We start from the raw sequence: 19,303 nt of genomic DNA on the forward strand, positions 1-19,303 counted from the left end.
CCCGGGGGCAGCGCATTCACTATAAGGCGGTGCATTTTCCTGGCTAGCGCTGGGCACACCTTTTGAAAACTGCGCCCAGCGCTAGCCGGAGAATACGCCGCATATGTAATACGGCCCCTGGTATTTACCTGCTTTCTATACTTTTCACATAGCAAATGTTATCGATTTTATAATCACATGACCTTTTGGTGACAAATGATAGTTTAAAACTATAGGGACTTTAGAAGTAACATCGCATACTCATTGACCAATAACAGCATTGCAGGAAGCAATTTCACAGGACTTTAGACCCCCGAACTGGTGAACCATTGCCCATTTTTCAAGAACACTTATTTTTAATTGGCCTATTATACGCTCCTCTAAGTAGGATGGCTGTTCAAAAGGCTTGAATGCAAGAAATAAAGCTGCAGTCATTGGAATGCCTATCTACTTCTAAATATGGCTTAGGGTTGCAGAGACTCAGGTATTGTGTAGGTTAATATTTCAAGCACCCTGTTTAAACTGGCCATCACATGCATCCAGGACCTCTGCCGGTTATAAGAAACAATTTACAGTATCTCCAATAAATGGGAATAATCCCTTCAAATAGGTCTTCATTGAGCATCAGTCGCCAAGCTTCATCTTTGGACCAATGATCGTGGCTCACTCTGTATCCGATCTTAGCCTACAGTAGACTCAAGTGCACATTGAACCTTTGATGTACTGTTTTCTCTACTCATTTCCAGTGTTTGGCAACTTCCCAACCCTTCTTCAATTACAAAACAGTGTAAGATTACATGACGAACAAGGTAATCATTGATCTATAATCAGATTTTGCTAGTACTCGCATACCATAGCGGTTTACTCAAATGTATCCTCACAGACAGACTTCCACACCTTTGTACTTCTTCATTAGCAGAAATTGAGTCACAAGCCAACCTAAGCGTGGGAGATTCCGAACCTACCTTACCGAGGGGCATATTATCAAGCACCGCGTTTAAATTGTCGCCGCTTTGGCGGCAGAAAACTGCCACTAAAGCGGCGATAATGGGCTTGATAATATGCCCGTGAGAATTCCAATAGAAGCCCATGTTGACACCAGAACATGGACTTCTGTGGGAATTCTCAAGGGCATATTATCAAGCCCATTATCGAAGCTTTAGCGGCAGTTGTCTGCCGCTAAAGCGGCGATACTTTTAATGCCGTTTCTTGATAATATGCCCCAAAGTCTTTTATTTATCACACAACAGACAGTATTTTCATGATAATGTCATTTGGGGCACAGGAGAAAGAAGCTATCAGGGTTAAACAGTCCCCTTACTCAGACAACAGATAGAGACTCAGGGAGTGAAGGCAAAGCATAGACAGAGATGCGCAGCGGTACAACAGATAGAGACTCAGGGAGTGAAGGCAAAGCATAGACAGAGATGCGCAGCGGTACATGCCTGGTCATAAAAGCAGGTAGAGCGTTCAACTTCAATACTGAGTTTGGAATATTGTCCTCCTCAAATAGTGTCAACTATCACAATATTGTGGAAGCTAAATAGGTACGTTTAGATTTACTATTCTTAACTCCACATCTTCAAAGTACGCAGATGTGAAGTTAATAATAGTAAATCTGTACTTACCCATATATACCTACCTTCATGATATAGTATTAGTCAATAATATTCTGGATACAATATTATGACAAGATGATATTGTTTCACTCGATACTGTGACAACCATTGGCATGGGAAATGGTTGTTTGGTTGAATTTGGCAATAGGTATCTGTAGGCACTTTTTAAATCACTTTCATCATAGGTTCCTTGGGTTTGGCACTGGCCTCATGAAACACATGGAAAGTAGTCCCTGTATAGTATGTGCTATTTCTCTATATTTGGACAGGGTCTATGCGATGTCCAAAAGCCAAAATGTAGATTTTATTGCTGCCTTTATTCCAATGTGTAGAATGAAGACTTTTTTCTTCTGTTGTGATTGCTGTCACCTGAGTTTAGGGATTTCAGAAATATGTACTTATGTTTGACCGTATCTTTGGGCTTTTATCTGCAGCCCTGACTACGCATCTGGGCAGCAGTGCTGTTACGACTCCTCAGGGTTCCAAGTCCTGACAAAAGACTCTACTGGAGGCAGCACCCCTGACCGTGGCCATGATTGGGGCTCCCCACCATACAAGAAGCCCCCGAGAGTTCCAGTCTTCTCACATTGGATCTACGATGTCATCACCTTCTACTATTGTTGCTTGTGGTCAGACAACTGTCAGTACTACCTTGACCTGAGACCATCCAGTGACTGCCGCACTTACACACCACCCAGAGCTGGTAAGGAAAAAACTATCTGTTGAGGGTGCTTGACAAACCAACAGGTACGCACAAAAGAAAGGTAAAAAGCAGTCTCCAGACAAAAGCTGTCTCAATGTTTCCAGGCATATTGGTGACCTATGCCATTCAAAACTACATGTTGCACTGGGTGAAACTTGCCAAGTTCTAAAGATTGGAAAATAATGTCATAGTGAGGAGCAGCTTGGCAAAAACGTTTCTCCTCCCAGTATCCAGGAACATTCAACAAGGGCTCTAAAGTGTTGCAGTGCCAATTATTTCCTTCTGAAGGCAGAAGCTCTTCCTAATTGTTGCATGATTGCTTATGTGACTAACATGTTACTTCTTTGCATCCTTCTGTTGTTATTAATCCAACATTAAAATCACCTGCATGACTCAGATCCTTGTGATTGTTTGTGTTGTAAAATAGATATCCCTGCTTTCTGAACTCATCCATTTCAGCATGTAGATTATGTTTCCAGAGGTCCTATTGTGGCAGGTACCGCAGGGAAATGTACATATCAGTTGGTGAATAAATGAGTATCCAATTGGTGGTCCATGCTGGAAGTCCATGGCAAATGAGTTAATGGGGAGATAGGAAAGTGGTGTAAATCAAAGTGTAGCACAACTGGACACTTCTCATCACTATCTAAAGAGTAGATTATGAAGTTTACATATTTAAAATGTATTCTTGAGCTGTACCTATGGGTAAGTTTTTTGTATTTACTTTCATTGATACACAATCATGTTACATTCATTATATACCAGTTTTCCTATTTCATTCCAATACATTTTGCGATTAATGCCTCTTCAGGATAATTAAATGATAGTTCGATTTTAGCTAAAAAACTCTAACATCAAGCAATGTTGATATATGGCAGGCCTCACACAGAAAGCATCCTTTGAATCTTAATATCCTGCTTTCACACGTTTTAGAAAGTAAGCTCACCGTCATCACCACACTGTGATTTTAATAACCCTATCTAGTACCTTTTAAGGGGCAGCCCATTTTAGCTAATAATAAGTTGTGGGAGTCTCCACAAATTACTCCCAGGTCTCTACCTGTAATGCTGATTACTTTTCATCTATCTTCACATCCTACATATAAGGATAAAATGGAAGAAAATTCCATTCCAGTCTAAGTGTATGAAAGGAAGTCAGTGCTTATTTAGTTTATTCTCATTATCTCTACGGTTCCACCAGATATTTCCTTGTCTCTATTTTTAAAGTAGATTCTGTCTATCCACCCCATTGAAGAGTTTATATTAAACATCATTGATGGGCATACAAGATGGTACACCCTTTACCTATGTAATAATGTATCACTCAGGCTGCACGGATTAATCGATGCATAGCAAAAAAATTCTTAAAAAATATTTTTTTAAGTGAAATATATTTATAAACTGCACCTTACAAACTGTGCAATTTGCAAACTCGGAGGGTTTGCCACCTCAAATGTTTTTTTTGATGTACCAAAACCCTTTCAGAATTTTGAAAACCTTTTCACAAAATATGTTTTGTGATTCATTCAGAACGGTAATTAGGAAGGGGCATGAAAAGGATGCCTCCTCCTATTTGCAAATAACAACCAGATATATAAATGGTTTGCAATTGCAGTCACAAACCATTGTAAAGCTACCACCTACTCAAAGGAAGTGGTAACTCTTTCACAAATGGGAAGCTGTTCTGACACTTTTTTATTCGCTTAACTTTAAAGCATTTGTCATTATAAATAGGGTTATCTTTCAATTTGCAGCCCTACGCCAAATATACCATTATAGTAACGAAAATTTCTTTCATCTTCCACCACCAGCCCAGATTCATTACGTATCTCTAAATGACGTTTTGAAGTTTGTTGCTCTTTTTTTCATGGCTTTATTTTTTGTTGCGTCTGTGTTTATCTTTTGTACACCTTTTTTAGCTGATTCTCAGTATTATTATATCTCATGCCCATGTTGCTTTACTCAGTCCATGTATCTGGTCATTTAATTTTGTCCTCTATGTCTGAGATGGGTTTCTCTGCTGGGTTCACAGGATCCATAATCATGTGGAGAGTAGGGAAGTCTACAACAGTAAGTGACTGGTTTCTGATTGTTTTTAGCTATTGTACTTCGTGGGCCAAAGATATCTTCACCCCTCACTCTTCAGTCATGTCTGGGCCAGGCATGGAGCCCTACTTTCGATGATGTCTTCTGGTTCGACCTTTTTTCAAATTGCTACAATGCCGATTTAGGTGCATTTCAGCTTCACAGTCTATTCACAACAGTCCTAGAAAGTCACCTGGAAAGGAAAGGGGCAGATTCAGTAGCGGTCAGCATGACTCCCGTGTGGGGAGTGGGCACGTACCTTCCTGCCACGCTGGGTCCAGCGTCTTCACTGCTCCTTCTTTCCTGCATCTGACTGGAACAGTAAACAGACAACCTCCCTCTCCTCTCCTAAGCTATCACAACGCTCCAGTGGAGCGTTGTGATTAGTCGGGACGCCGCCCAGCCAGGGGCAATGCAGCCTGCATGGAAAAGTGCAGAGTGCGCATGACTGGTTTGGGCAGCCCGAGAGGGCTGACCAAACAGTCTCTGCGCACATAGGAGCGGCAAACCAATCTTGCCCTGCCTGGACAGCTAAAAAGTTATTACCATTTTAAATTTTGGCCTTCTCGCACTGTGAGAAAGCAGTGGGGCGACACTCCTTCGCCCTAGTGGAGGAGCCCCCCCCCACCCCGGGGCAGATTATTGTGGTTATCCTTGGTGTGTTTTTACCATTCATTATTTTTGTCTGTGCATATACTTTTTTTCTTTCTTCATTTATTTATATTTATAGACATTTAATGACTTCAATATTATCTGATCTCTGTTAATGCCTTCATCCTTCTGTTTACCTCTGTCACTGTGTTATTCACAATAGGGGATCCCCTTATATCCATACATTTTGAGGGAGACACGCAGAAAGCAACTCCTTTCAATTTTGACAGATTAGTCTTTTTTCAGTAGCTTCTAAGAAGAAAGACTGCAACAGTGTAATTTGCTGAATGTCCAGTTGAACGTTGTAGGGTGTGTGAAATGTTTATAGGAATATGCACGTTCTGGAAGACAGAAGATGGATATATCTCTTTTTTACATTTTTATTTTAGCTGTTTATAATGCACACCACCACTCATAGACTAAACTCGAGTCTCTAGGCGTGCAACTGTAGATTCTGTCAGTCAGTCCTAATTAGACCGCATACTGAAGGAACAGCTAAGGCTTCAATGTCTTCAATTGCTTCATGACTTTCAGGAGGGTCGCTTCAGCTCTCAAGGTGAAAAGCATGGAATGAAAAAGTATGGATGAAAAGTTCCTGCCTCCCCATATTTTAGGTTTCTACTTAGGGATGACAAATTCAAGTCAATTCGCAGATATAAGTAGACGTGTGGATAAGTAATGTAATGAGCAGACTTCTGTTTGGAAATTCTACCAATAGGGTTATGAATGGAGGGATGAGCCCTGCAGTGGGCACTATACCTCAGCCCAGGGATTTGCTCTCGCAGAATGCTAACTTTTTTATTGCAGCCCCACGTCCCTTGAAGGGCCATGGACTGCAGTAAATAAATACAATTGTCATTATGCACCGTGCAGTGAAAAGCGTGCACCTATGTTCTCCCCCAGTGCCCACAGCCTTAATTCACAGTGTGGGACCTGTTTCTCGTGGACAGCTTCCACTTTTCAACTGCATACCCCCCCCTTTTCAGGTGTTGTATTACAATCGATGGTTTGCAGCTGCAGTTTAGGTTCCATACCACTTATGCATTTCATGCGATACAACAAGGAATAGGGGTCGCCCAGATCACGCATCTTTTCCTATTGATGTGTAAATAGTCAAAAAGCGTGCATTGTGGGTAAAAATGGCATTTACGACTGCTGATTAATCTTCGATACATTGCTACTTTGGGTATTTAGAATCTCAGGCTTTGGGGCTGCAGAACCCTTCCATATATGTAGAGTGTTAGTACTACATTAATGAAAGTGCCTATCAGGGCCAACAAACAGGCAGTGGATTGGATTTCTTTAAAAATGTTTAGTAAAAATGCATCATGGTCTGACAGAAAAACATTTTCTAGGGAAAAGGACAACTCTCCAGCCCTCCTCTTGCCCTTCTCCAGCTCTCACAGCCAGTCTTTTAACAAGAAATCCTCATTAAAACCCTGCCTTTGTCGCTGCAGAGAGCAGCGAAGATGATGTTATATGACCTGCGAGGGAGGGCTAAAAAAGTGACCAAAAGCTGCTGCTTGCAGAGTGATTTCGCGGTGGACTTTAAAGCAGGAGACATGCACGTGCGCCTGTTAAACCCTACATTTGTTTCCATTACAAAAAATAATCTTTCCGTTGTCATTGGCAGGTGCTTGATTGCTGCTGTAAATATTTGGGATTCATAGGGTACAAACTGACGAGCTCTGAAAGCAAACACAGAGCAAAGGGTTGATAAAAATAACGCAGCTCTAAACACACCTTTGAAAATCAGACTCAGGTTAACACAAAAAGTCAGTTTTAATGAAAGGATCTCTTTGATCAAGAGCGGGACTGGACACAGTGTTTAATGAACTTCAAAGCCAGGAAACAAAGACTGACGATCTATACACATGAATTGTACTAACACAAATGGAAAGGAGTAGTTTAGGTGTTTATTTTTCCACTGTTTCAAAGAACCACCTTAAAAGCACCCTAAATGCATTTAATACCTTTCAATATATGCAGAGCATGTTTTTTGTGGTATCTTGTATTCGTTGCCATGCATCTTTCCTACTTCCCTGCCTTGCTGCTCAGCCAGAGTGCATGTGTTGTGAGTGGATGTGTTGTGGAATGCTGGTGCATGTGATGTAATGGAATGTTGGGGATGCCTGGTGGATGAGTGTCAGTTGGGAGTATGGGCTGAGCAGCAAGGGAGCTGCTCCTGTTGGGGCTCACTAATATCTATATGCTGATCTTACCATCTACAATCTACATCAATAAACCATCTTCATTTGATCTACACCTCGGCAATTAATGAACTTATTTATATTGCAACATTTTTCTTGTCCTTATGGCTGCTGTTTATTTCCTCTGTCCTCATGCTTCTTCTCACTGCTCCTGCCCATATTGTTTGTCTTTTCATATAGGCCATTTCTTCCACCAGTCTCTCTCTCTCTCTCCCGCTCCCTCCCTCCCTCTCTCTCTCTCTCGCTCCCTCTTTCTCTCTCTCTTTCTCTCTCTCTCTCCCGCTCCCTCCCTCCCTCTCTCTCTCTCGCTCCCTCTTTCTCTCTCTCTTTCTCTCTCTCTCTCCCGCTCCCTCTCTCCCTCTCCCTCTCCCTCTCTCGCTCCCTCTTTCTCTCTCTCTCTCTCTCTCTCTCTCTCTCTCTCTCTCGCTCCCTCCCTCCCTCTCTCTCTCTCTCTCGCTCCCTCTTTCTCTCTCTCTCTCTCTCTCGCTCCCTCTCTCTCTCTCTCTCTCTCTCTCTCTCTCTCTCTCTCTCAATCTATCTATTTTTCTTGTGCAGGGAGTTTCATGCTATCCAGGCAAGTCAGCATGTTTGCCTCTTGGAGCACTTTCATTGCAAGAAAAGAGATAATTTTCGGCCATTTGGAGTCATGCAGTCATTGGTAATCCTAAAGGTGTCTCTTTCTTTTACTCTATGTTTCTCCCTGTCTGTCCTTTCTCTTGCACTCGCTCTTTCTCTTGCCGGGAGTTTCGGACTGGTGTAAAATAAAATGCTGCACCTCCCTTCGAATGTGATGAGAGGTCCCTGAGAGCCACACATCTCATATATATTCATAGGCCTTAAACTGAATGGTGGTCCCCTGAAGGACGGGCTCTTTGCACCACAGGGGCTGCACGGCGCTGAGTTAAACCCTTGTTGGAGCATGCCAGGCCAAACAGAATGTTTGCCTCATTGACCGCTCTCACTGCTTACGTGTAATTTTCAGTCATTTGCTGTCATTGGGCCACCATTAATTGGTGAACCTAAGATGTCTCTCGCTCTCTCTCTCTCTCTTTCTTTTTCTCTCCCTTTCTTTCTATCTTCCTCTCTCTCACAGTTTGGCTTTCACCCGCTCTCTCACTTTCACTCCTGCACAGGGCATTAAGTGGGCCGGGTCCTGCTGGTGCTCAGCACCGGCAGTTCTAAAAAGCAGGTGCTGAGACAGGTACCTCTTGGGCTCTCCATTTCTGACCTCACCATCCGATGGAATTTTTTTTTCACCTCTGCAGCAGTACCATCCTTCACTGCCTGTGATGTAACTTCAATGAGACTCTTTATAGTTCTTTCACTGTCTCATAATTTCAGAACTGAAGCATTTTCAATATTTTATATAACAAAGCCATAGTTGTTGCTTATTTATCTTATGCAACTAACAGCCGTTGACAAAGCCAATTGTCCTGGCTTGTTGAAGGTGTAATGCTACTTGTATTATATATCTGGATGCAATAAGAGAAGCAGCAAAATACCAGTCCGGCGGCACACTATGCCAAGCACAGAATTTTAGTTAATGTGTTTTTAAGCCACGCCCTTAATTACTTTGGTCATGCCCCATTGAGAGGCCCCCCCCAATTTTTCGTTCCACTTAAACCCCTGCTGCTGCCTCTCTATTCTTCCTTTTTCGTCTTCACATTTTACCCAGGTGCATAAGCGGGTTTGCTGCTGCCAGGCTTTTCCCCCATCCTTGCAGCTTATGAGTAACAGAGGTGAGGAGGGAGATGCATCCCAATAGTTAGGGCACTGGGTATTTAGCCTTCTTGACTCTCCAGGTCTCTTTAGTTGAGCAGTCAAGTCCTAGACCGAGAAGGTGACATGAGGGGAATCAGGTAGAAGGCAGCACAGTTATACCAGTGGTAATGCCGATTTCAATATCAAACCAGTGTTGTGAGCTTTTGAAAAATAAACAACCCTTAGTAAAACCTAAAAAACATCAATAGATTGACATTAAGAATGGTATTCAAGCAGTGTAAAAGTTGCACAAATGAATAATACAATGAAAATATATCACCTTTGAAAATACAGTGGCAAAATGGGGCTTGTAAATTGCACATACGACATACCGTCGAATAAGTGACCCGTTTATTATACTGCTGTTAAAGTTTCAAAACAGGTAGGTAGCTCCACACATTATATTTTTCTTCAAACATAGGTATTTCATTATCACTAGCTGACTGTGGATACCAAGCTGATCATAAAATAGAGGATACCAAAACAATCCTGCAAAAACCTGATTAGTTTGTAACTTTTGTTGACGTAAAATGATCTCAACCCCTGAAAAACTGGTAACTGGGAGGATTATTTAAAATCCAGGTTGGGTTTAGTGCAGTAGAGGCTGCTACGGGGTAGTAGTGGTGGGGTTGGGGTGGCAGGGGGAGATGGGGGAGAAAGAAAAAAAGAAAAATTAACTTACCTGCCGGCCGCTTCTTCTCCTCCATCCTTTTCGGTCAAGCAGAAAGCGGGGAGCAGACTCCCCTAGCCAATCACGACACTGCTGTCACCAGTATGACAGCAGCATCGTGATTGGTCTGAATGCCGTGGTTCAGTGCTCAAACAGGCAGTCGGAGTCTGTGTATGTTCTCCACCCAGGCTGTGCAATACAGCCGGGTGGAGAAAATGCTAAGTATGAATGACTGTTTGGCCGGCCCAAGACGGTCGGCCAAACTGTCATGCGCACTTAGAAAGTGCTCACCACTCCTCCCCCTGTTCTGTAGGCAGCCCCGCCCCTCACCTCCAGAGCCTCCTGAAAAATAAAATGATAATAACATGGGTGTTATTATCATTTTATTTAACCTGTGGGGCGACGCTCCTCTGCCTTAGCGGAGGAGCCACAGATGGTTTAGTGTTTGCTGGTCCGTTAAAATATGGATTGCCCATGAAGCCCAATCCTTGCGACTCAGGGACAATAGATTAATAAGCATGGGGATAGCCATTTTTCAAGAAAGAGGGAGATGACTCTCCGATGCACATGGACAGTTGAGTTGTGAGCTGACAAATACAGGTTCACTCACTTGGTTAGCTCTGGTCTATTCCTCGAACTTGCGTGGCCCTGCATGTCTTGATAAATCTGTAGTAGTGCAGTGCAAATCACTGTCTTGCATTACTCTGCCCAAAGGAGGCGTTCCATGGGTTGAGCGTGGGCGTTACCACACATCTACCCATGGATTTTGGTTCATTCCCAGATTAATCATTAGCGGTATACCTTGGAATGCATCAAAATGCTACGCTTCCCCAGGTGAGGCATAACGAGGAGAAATACCTTTATTTCTCCCCAATTGTCCTCTTTCTATGTGTGCTGCATACTGCATCACACTTGAAAAGAGGAAAGTGCCTTTGAAGATTGTTTTTTTGCAGGAAGGTGTCCCTTCCTGCACAATAACAATCCTGCCTGCAACTCAGGCACCCTTGGAGCATGACACAAGGGGGTCTGCGTTGGTGCTAGGCAGCCAAAAGTGCAGCAGCAATAGGAATGGACAGGAATGCACTGTCTAATAATAAACACAGCGCATTCCTGCCCTTTCCTTTTCACTCAGCACAGCAAGGTGGCTTGCTGCATTGTGCTGCATGAAAAAATGATAAATCTGCTCCTTAATTCTTAGTTCGGCCCTCTTTTTGTCTCTAGTAAGAGGCTTGCTCTAGTGAAAACATACTGGTAGCTATTGTGTCTGTGGTTCAGACGTTTTATGGAGTGGCTGGAGGCTTCCAGACAGGCAATGTCAGCAGTAGCTTCATGATAGGCTTGTGGACCTTTGTGAGCCCAGGGACCGGCCCCTAGCATTGAGGAGATAGGTAGCCCTCAGCTTCATATTCTAGAAGTATCACATCAAGGTCCATGTAGGTCTTTGTCAATGTTGGTAATCTGTTAACTGGAGAGGCACACCAGGTTTTGCTTCCAGTCCTTGGTTACAAGGTAGGAGCCTTTTTCTAGTCATGCTCAGTGCATTCTTCCAGTTTGAGATTAAGTCAATTAGGATGGGGGCAAACCAGCATTTCTGGGAGGAACATGTTTAACCATTCCTTAGAGGTCCATTACAAGTTCCCCTGTAAATACAATGGGGCAGATATCTTCGATAACGCAGTCCCATCAGAATTATAAAATTTGTTCCACACCTGAAATCCAGTGTCATTCACCTGGAAATTCAGCCGTGCCACAGCATTATGTCGCCGTTGTGGAATAGACAAGCTGTGGGTCTCAAAGTCTAACTTTTCTCTCAGTTGAGCCTTTGAAAATATTCAGAATGCCAGTGTGTCGTTCATAACACTGCTAATCTTTAAATTCACTGCATTGAATGCTTGACCTTGAATCAGCCATTCAACAAATTACTTCAGGACTGGTTCCTGTTCTTTGCCACCTATTGGTAAATAAGAGTTTCTTTTCATATGCTTCTCAGAGAAAATGTGTTGCCAGAAAGATCTGGACTCTCAACAGGGTTGAGATCTTTTTCTCTTATTCCTGTTTTCTGTCACAGTGGATACCATTGGCTTATTCTCTCCTTAAATATACAGAATGTTTCAGTTCCAGCCTCCCAGTAGTCTCATCATCCCTCACTGGAAAAAACTAGAGCTATCTGCTTTTAACTACCTGCTCATGAGTGCCAGATCAACATGGCCATGCAGAGGCGAGCACTAAATATTGTTGTGCCAGACACTCAAACATCACATAAAGTGGTCTTGGGTATCAGTTTTAAATATCTCTTTCTTGCACTTGCCCAAGTTCTCACATATACAAGGTTGTTTATTCACAACAAAGGAACATAAAGCAAGAAAAAAACAAGAAAAAGCTAATAAAAGTTGAAATTGCCTTACCATTGGAACTACAAGGTTGACACCTGGGCATAAGAAAGGCAATTGAAGGGGTTCCAGTGATGTGTCAGCATCCATGTGCTCAGTGACATGCAACCACCTGTACAAAATCTGTTCTAATTAGCACAGTGAAAGAATGTGAACATGTTTAGCAGTACTATAATTTGTAGCAAGGATGTTTCGAAGGATGAATTTGCAGATGTGGCCATTAGATAGGCACGATCTGTTGGCAAATTGACAACAGCAAGGACCGGTTTGCAAGAAAAGACCTCAATAAAGAACTTGTAAACAAAAAGTATGCACCTGAATGAAGCTTCAAGAATTGTCCAAGAAGATCACAAAAATTTATTTTACACAAGTTTGTTGCTAACCACATTCAGTTCCTGCAAAGTCATGCATCATTTTAGGACACACTGTTCTTTGTATGAAATTGCAGATGGCGACCTAAAATTGAATCCATCAGCAAGACATCAAACTGTGCACTCCAGTCAATATCCACTTATGGGTCTCTAAGCATAGACGGGTATGTGTCACAGTTATTTGCACATCTTCTGAGGAAGTGGACTAGTTTGCAAGATAATCTCATAACTCATTTACAATCCTTTGCCTTCCTACCCAGTGGCTGGATGCCCTCACAGGCATAAAGTATTTTGTATATACTTTTGAATTGGATTTGAATATTGAACTTTAGTTGAGTCACTTGTCAGCTTTGTTGTTTTTGGTACGAAGTCTTAGGAACGTCTTTAATGAAACTGGTTTTACGAAATGCTGCCATTTTAACAATGACCGCTTTGATGGCATAATTACAAAGTGATGAAAGAAGACCATTAGCCGGATTATGTTGTTAGCAATGAAACAAATGGTGCCAGCTGTTAAACTAATTAAAATAGTTTTTATATATTTTTTATATGACCTTGACTACTATAGTATTGATGTTCTACAGAATTGCGAATAACAGACGATTGATTCTTATTTACAAACCTCCGAGTCACCCCTTCCAGAACTTTGAAGTTTTTTGTTCTACTACAGAACCCACTACATTGTAATCCTCCGTCAGCTGATGCTAGTTTTGGGCAATTTGATCTTATGGTGGTAAATAACTTTTATTTAGTTAACATGTTTGTGATAGAATAATAAATGATAAACTAACGTTGGCTCTAAAATTCCAAAGCTGCGTTTGCAATATTGTGACATTTGCTGGTGCAATAGTTATTTTGACCAACATTTTTAGAACATATGATGGCAAAGAGCAAGTCAATGCATGTCTCCTGAGTTCAAGCACTGAGATACAGCATTTAGCCTGACAAACAGCATCTCTCAAAACTCTGGCTCAGAAGCGTTTCCAGCTTCCACTCACAGATTGCAGTCTGGTATGTTAAGTTTTACCTGTTTATGGAAGCAGCAAAGAGGCGATTTGATGGAACTTGTTTACCAGTTGGGATGTAGATGATCAACTGTAACTCAAGGGAAGATGGATGCCAGCTCCAGGGTTTGAGGTGACAATAGTTAAGCTCACTGTAGTATTAGTTTACCTCCATAATGTGTGCACTAGCAACAACAATACATATTTGGCACACTTGCAATGCTTGCTTGAGATACACTGCCATTGATGAAGACGTAATAAGGTCTTCTAGAGCGCATAGCTAGTGCCTGTTTTTTGGGACATCGATGAATATTCCCCTTCTCTTTGGTCAGATGGCCTTTCTTTTCAGTGACAGTTTCCTTTCTTTCCATAATAGCCTCTGCCTTTGGAGATCCTCATTTCCTTACTGCTGATGGGTCAAACTACACCTTCAATGGGAGAGGAGAATATACTCTGGTGCATGCCCCCATCCAGAACCTGACCATCCAGGGGAGGACTCAACCTGCCATGTTCAAGAACGGTAAGTGATCAGGCAATACGGAGAGCAATTATTGTGTTATACAGTATGTTATGTTTTTCTGTCTTGTGATGACTGCCTTCTGCTATGTTGAGTTATGTTAGTCGTTGTTATGCTAATGGGTGCGGATACAAGCAGAAGAAGCCTTCCTCCGTGTGATTGTTGGAAAAGTGCAAGGTCATGGTTGTACTAGACAGAGGTTTAAGATGCCAACATCAAGGGACACTATTGCTCTCAAATCATAAAAAATGGCCCCATTGCCAAGGAAGAAAGAGGCAAAATGTGGCAAGTATCACTTTGACTTCAGCACTCAAATCCTTACTCTGGTCTCAGCTGAAAATTTGAAGTGCTTAAAAATCTAACACTTTCAACATGCTCTGAAGTTTGATTAAATGCATTTCCATTTCAGTGTCCTGATAGTAAATAATATTAACCGGACAGACCAGAGTTAGAAACTCTTTCTCCAGCTTCAGTGCAATGGATGGTCTAGAAGAGATGACAGCTTAAGCTGTATTTTAATGAGCACATAGCTGAGGAGTGAAGTGTTCCTACTGCAGTTAGGGACTGGCACAACAGTCTGTTTCCCACTGCCTCAAGCTTGCAAGTTGATCCTTCTCCTATTATAGACACTGTCTATCTCCTGCATCCTCAGATTTTGGGTGGGCAGTCTTCATGCGCATGTATTTGCCCTGGGTTTCGCTAGAGCTGAATTGAGTAGTTCTTCCAGTTTATGGCCCATACAGAAGGATCGCTTAGTTCTAATTTCTAGTGTTATAGTAACACAAGGGTCTTGGAAATCTGAATATTTCTTTGATGCTTTGCTTGCAAATAAGAGATGCATTTCATACCAAAGAAAAGTGACATGTGTAAAATATGAGTCTAGAGGGTGCTTTTATTCTCCACAATAAAAGAGTGTTCATCTTAGCAAGTTCATAACTCTTACTTCATTCAGTACAGTTTTGTTGTCTTCATACTTTTAACACAATAGTCCATTTGGTTTTCTCAGATTATATTGCAAAATGAGACCAAGCCTTGATGGTGTTCATTTCCATATTTACTGAAAATGAGAAAAGTGTTCCAGATAGCCTACAATCACGAAACAACTAATGGTATGAGATTGTTAGCGAGTACATCACAGACATATCTGGGCTCTCTTGGGTGAATTGATTCCCAGATACACAATCTTGTAGCTGACTGTGATTTCTGTGTTAGGAGCTACCTCATCATTCTCAAGTACCAAATCTCACCAAAACTCCAAATACTGAGGTGTGATGCTGGACATGTGCAGAAAATGTTTTGGATATGGCACTTGGAAGCATTCTGCATATCAAGGATACTGGTCATAGGTTGGTGGTTGCACCATCTTAGCTAAAACTAATGTGAAACCAGTTGCACAATTTCCAACACATTTACATGGTCATGTTAGTGATGATCAGATGTGGGACAGAAGTTTGAAAATGGTCTATTTAGTGGCTTTTCCTCAAGGGGTCTTCAACTGTAATGTTTGCATCTAGTTGCGTGGTCTCCCAGAGGATTGTCATTACGCCTCTGCCTGCATCTTTCTCCTGGCCTCTACCTGGAAAAGATTAAGGATCTTCACAAATTGGACTACTACTGTGTACCACCACTGGATCGAGTGCGACGCGTGATTCTGCTAATGATTCCCGCAAGGCATGTATGATGTTACCACGTAATGTTAAACTATGTGTTGGCCTTTACATACAACATGTGTACAATATGTGGCATTACATTGTGGTTTCTGTATGTGTGTGCAATAAGATGCCGTCATTGTAAATACATGAAAACCGAGTGCAAATTACCCCATGGAGTGCTGGATGATCACTACCAAATGAGAGTGGTGATTTTGTCGGAATATATATATATATATATATATATATATATATATATATATATATATATATATATCCACTCCAACGGTTCTTGGTTACCGAGTATTTGCAGCGCTCCTCGTGGGTGCGTGTCCCTGCGGCCGAACCATGCCGCTTAACATTCACCAACAATCCCTCCAACTTGGAAGAAACTGGGACGCACTCTCAACAACTTGAATTTAACGCTTTTAATTCTCTTAGCTTCAAAAGGGAACAGGCATGCGAAGATCTACGCGTTTCGGTATCGCAGATACCTTGCTCACGATCAACAGTTGATCGTGAGCAAGGTATCTGCGATACCGAAACGCGTAGATCTTCGCATGCCTGTTCCCTTTTGAAGCTAAGAGAATTAAAAGCGTTAAATTCAAGTTGTTGAGAGTGCGTCCCAGTTTCTTCCAAGTTGGAGGGATTGTTGGTGAATATATATATATATATATATATATATATATATATATATATATATATATATATATATATATATATAAATATATATATATGTAGACTGAAAAAAAATAAAGGTTCCAGGTACATTATAGTTAGGCTCAGATTCCACTCATGCAAAACCAGCGAAATTCAGCAGTTATAGTTACCTGAGCTAGCTATAGGTTACGCCCCTGCAATGCACTGCTTATGACCTCACATATTACATCACTTATGACATGGTCAGTAACATCACTAATGACGTCACTGATGACATCTCAATTGACATCACTGATGACATCATCTAGTGAATGTAAGTATTTTCTAAGAGTTTATGATTGTTAAACATATATGCTAACTGACACCAAAAGTTAAATTAGTATACTAGTTGCACCACTACTGAGTGATACTGCTTCTAACATATATTATGTGATTGGCTGTATGTCTGTATATATCCTTATGTGTATGGGTGTGCGAGTGGCTGTATGGGTGTGTAACTGGGTGTGTGAGTAGCTGTGTGGGTGAGTGAGTTGCTGTGTGACTGACTGTACTGCTGAGTGAGTGAGTGTGTCAGTGGCTGTACTGGTGAATTAGTGGCTGTGCTAGAGGCTCTATGGGTGAGTAAGTGGGTGTGTAGTGACTGTGTGGGTGATTGAGTGGGTGCCTACATAGGTATATAAGTTTGTGACTAAGCATATAAGTGGCTGTATTGGGGAGTGAATGACTGTTTAAGTTGATGTTTAGTTAAGTGAGCTTGTTTGTGAGGGGTTGTATTGGGGTGAGTGTCTGTGAGAATGTCTGGATGAGTGAGTGGATATGGGAGTGCTTGTACGGATGTGTGAATGGGTATGTAATGGTTGTGCGGGTATGTGAGTGAGTGTGTGAGTGCTTGTATGGGTGAGCGAGTTACCTGTGTTTTCAGGGTTGTCTGGGTGTGAGAGTAGGTGTGTGAGTAGCTGTGAAGGTCAATAAGTGTGTGTGTGTGACTAGCTGTATGGGTGGGTGTGTGGATGCGAAAGCGGTTGGATACTTGAGTGACTGTTTGTATTAGTGGCAGCATGGGTGAGTAAATGGTTGTTGTAAGAGTGAGTGAATGGGTATATGAGTGTCTGTATGGTGTATAAGTAGGTATTTTAGTAGCAGTGTGCATTAGCAATTGAGTTTGTGAGTCATTTTGTGGGTGAGTGAGGGGTGTGTCACTGGATGTATGGGTAAGTGATTGGATGTGTGACTGAGTCTACTGGTGAGTGAGTGGATGTCTAAATGGGTGTTCGATTGAGTGAATGTTTGTGTAAGAGGCTGTATCGGTGAGTGAGTGGTTGTTTGAGTGAGTGTTTAGTTAAGTGAGTTAGTGTATGATTGGTTGTATTGGAGTGTGAGTGTGTCTGTAAATGAATATGTAGGTGAGTGAGTGGATGTACGATTTGTTGTATGACTGTGTGAATGGGTACATAAGTAGTTGTGTGGATGTGTGATATAGTGTGTAAGTGATTGTGTAGATGAGTAATTGGCTGTGTTAACAGGCACTATAAACAAGTGAGTGGGTGTATCAGTAGCTGTATATGTTTAATAGTGAGTACTCGATTAGCTGTATGGGTGAGTGTGTGTGTGGCTGTGTAAGTGGGTGCATGAGTGAGTGACTGGGTCTATGAGTAGCTGGTTTTGTGACGCATGGTTGTGTAAGTGCCTGTATGTAAGAGTGATTGGGACAGTTAGTGCCTGTATACTTAAGTGACTGTGTGTGTGACTATCCGTATGGGTGAGGACCCTCTGGAGCCAAGGGGCTTCATCCTCCAACTAGCAGTGCTCCTGGAGGCACATTTACAAAGTGGTGGAGAAAGGAATGGGGCCACCAGCCTCTTGTAGGTTGTTTTAAAAAAATCATTCAGGGAGGGGGCGTTGTGTCGCCCCCCTAAAGGGGCCCAAGTTTGGCCCTGGGGACCCCATCTCCTGGTGCCAGACCTATTTTGACTAGGGGAGGGGGGCCACACGGCCTCCTCTCCGCTGGCTGATTTCTTCCCCAAGAACCCAATCCCCCCGGGCATGGCCTTTTTTTCTTTTAATTTTAATTTTAACTAAAAGAGATGGGGGCCAAGTGGAAGGATGGAGGGCAGAGTGGATAGATGGATGGAAGAGTGGAAGGGTGGAAGGATAGATGGATGGCAGAGTGAATGGATGGAATAGGAAATGATTGAATGATGGATAAAAGAATGAATGGATGACAGAATGTAATAGTGAAATAGTGGATGGAAAGGTGATACGATGTAGCGGATCGATGGAAGGGTGAAAGGATAAATAAATAGATGCTTGGATGGAAGAGAAAAGAGTTCATGTAAGGAGGATAGGGCTCAATTGCGTTGTTTACTTGGTGCCACCAGAGCTTTAGTTCAAAGTGGGGGGCATTTTAATTTTCTGGTTACTCCCCTGTCCAGTTACATGTGCCCATCCCACCCCTCACTTCACATTCTGGTTTCTGGAATCAGGTCTGAACAGTTACCTACCCACAACACTTTCTGTGTCCATCACCTGCTGCTTGAGAGGCTACTGCTGCAATCTAAATGTTCTTTGTGAAACTCCCAAGAGCTGAATCAGTACCATAAATAGTAACCATATTTACAGCATGCAGTCTTTGCTCCACAAAAATAAATATCTAAAAGTATTTAGTGTTATTCATGTGAAAAATTATAATGATGTTTAACAAGCCCCTTACTGATAATTATTGCTAAACACGCTGGAACGAGTAAATGCACAATTATTTTTGGCTATGATGTTTCGTTCTTCGTATTATTGGCACTGTGATACTAAATGGCTTGTATGAAAGGGAAGCACTTTTTAATGGGATTTGCGTTCGCTTACCCATTTAATTTAGATATATGATGCCAAATTGATACCTTTTTTACATGTTGGGCATCGGTTGATGTGTGGTCTGTGCCAAGTTATGATCTGTGGCTGAAAGCAAGTGTTACAGGTAGACCTTTTCTGTGTGTAACGCTACTGCTTAGACTTTCCCTGCAGGACATTATGCAGCCGTTGTG

At 42.0% G+C, this 19,303-nt stretch overlaps 1 protein-coding gene across 3 annotated transcripts in view; it reads left to right on the plus strand.

Moving 5' to 3' along the window:
- Positions 1-19,303, plus strand: part of LOC146784167 (uncharacterized) — a 901,426-nt gene that overhangs the window by 398,162 nt on the left and 483,961 nt on the right. For all 3 annotated transcript variants that reach the window (XR_014970387.1, XM_085633210.1, XM_085633211.1), the window contains exons 20-21: positions 2,033-2,301; positions 13,819-13,962. Coding sequence is in view for 2 of the 3 variants with exons in the window: in XM_085633210.1 (XP_085489336.1) it covers positions 2,033-2,301; positions 13,819-13,962 (413 nt within the window). In the remaining variant the exon portion in view is untranslated. The remainder of the gene's footprint in view (positions 1-2,032; positions 2,302-13,818; positions 13,963-19,303) is intronic.

The sequence above is a fragment of the Triturus cristatus genome, chromosome 11, assembly GCF_964204655.1.
Source record: "Triturus cristatus chromosome 11, aTriCri1.1, whole genome shotgun sequence".
Classification (NCBI taxonomy): domain Eukaryota; kingdom Metazoa; phylum Chordata; class Amphibia; order Caudata; family Salamandridae; genus Triturus; species Triturus cristatus.